This window comes from Condylura cristata, unplaced genomic scaffold, assembly GCF_000260355.1.
Source record: "Condylura cristata isolate star-nosed mole 26May11 unplaced genomic scaffold, ConCri1.0 scaffold00058, whole genome shotgun sequence".
Taxonomy (NCBI): domain Eukaryota; kingdom Metazoa; phylum Chordata; class Mammalia; order Eulipotyphla; family Talpidae; genus Condylura; species Condylura cristata.
The window spans coordinates 269189-269764 of NW_004567159.1; the positions used below are offsets into that span (position 1 = coordinate 269189).

General features: G+C 77.8%; 1 protein-coding gene across 1 annotated transcript in view; it reads left to right on the forward strand.

Moving 5' to 3' along the window:
* MEGF6 (multiple EGF-like-domains 6) overlaps window positions 1-576 on the forward strand; it is a 45087-nt gene that overhangs the window by 35453 nt on the left and 9058 nt on the right. Inside the window, exon 8 of the mRNA XM_012734524.1 lies at window positions 245-515. Within this exon, the coding sequence (XP_012589978.1) occupies window positions 245-515 (271 nt within the window). The remainder of the gene's footprint in view (window positions 1-244; window positions 516-576) is intronic.

Consider the following 576-nt stretch of genomic DNA (forward strand, 5'->3'; position numbering starts at 1 on the left):
GCCCGCCCTGTGCCCGCTGGGCCTGGGGTGGGTCTGGGCAGACAGGCCGTCCCAGGCCAGGCGAGCCTGGGGCCCCGGGGTCCAGCCTCCGCCGGCTCAGGGAGCAGGGACCCGCCCAAGGGAGTCATCCCTGGGCATCACAGGATGCCCCGCTCGGGGCCCCCAGGGCAGCGTGGGCCGGGCAGCGGGGTGGGTGCAGCTGGGCCCAGCCCCGGGCGCGCCGGGCGGCGGGCCACGGTGGGCTAAGGGCCTCGGGCCTGCGCAGTGCTGGAGCTGCCCCAGTGGGGCCTGGACGGCCAGCTGCCCCTCGTGCGGGCCCTCCCCCACATCGCGGTGCTGCGGGACGAGCTGCACCCCCTCTTCCAAGACGACTACGTGGGGGCCGAGGAGGAGGAGGCGGAGGCCCGGGGCGAGCACACCCTGGAGGAGAAGTTTGGTGAGAGGCGGCCGGCCGGGGTCCTCTGCCCCGGGGCGGGGGCGCCGACAGCACCCCAGCCTGCCCCCCACCGGCTGTGGTAGGTCCCGTCGGAGTTCTGGGGGGCGGGGGGGCGTCAGGCGGAGGCCAGGGCGGGCGCC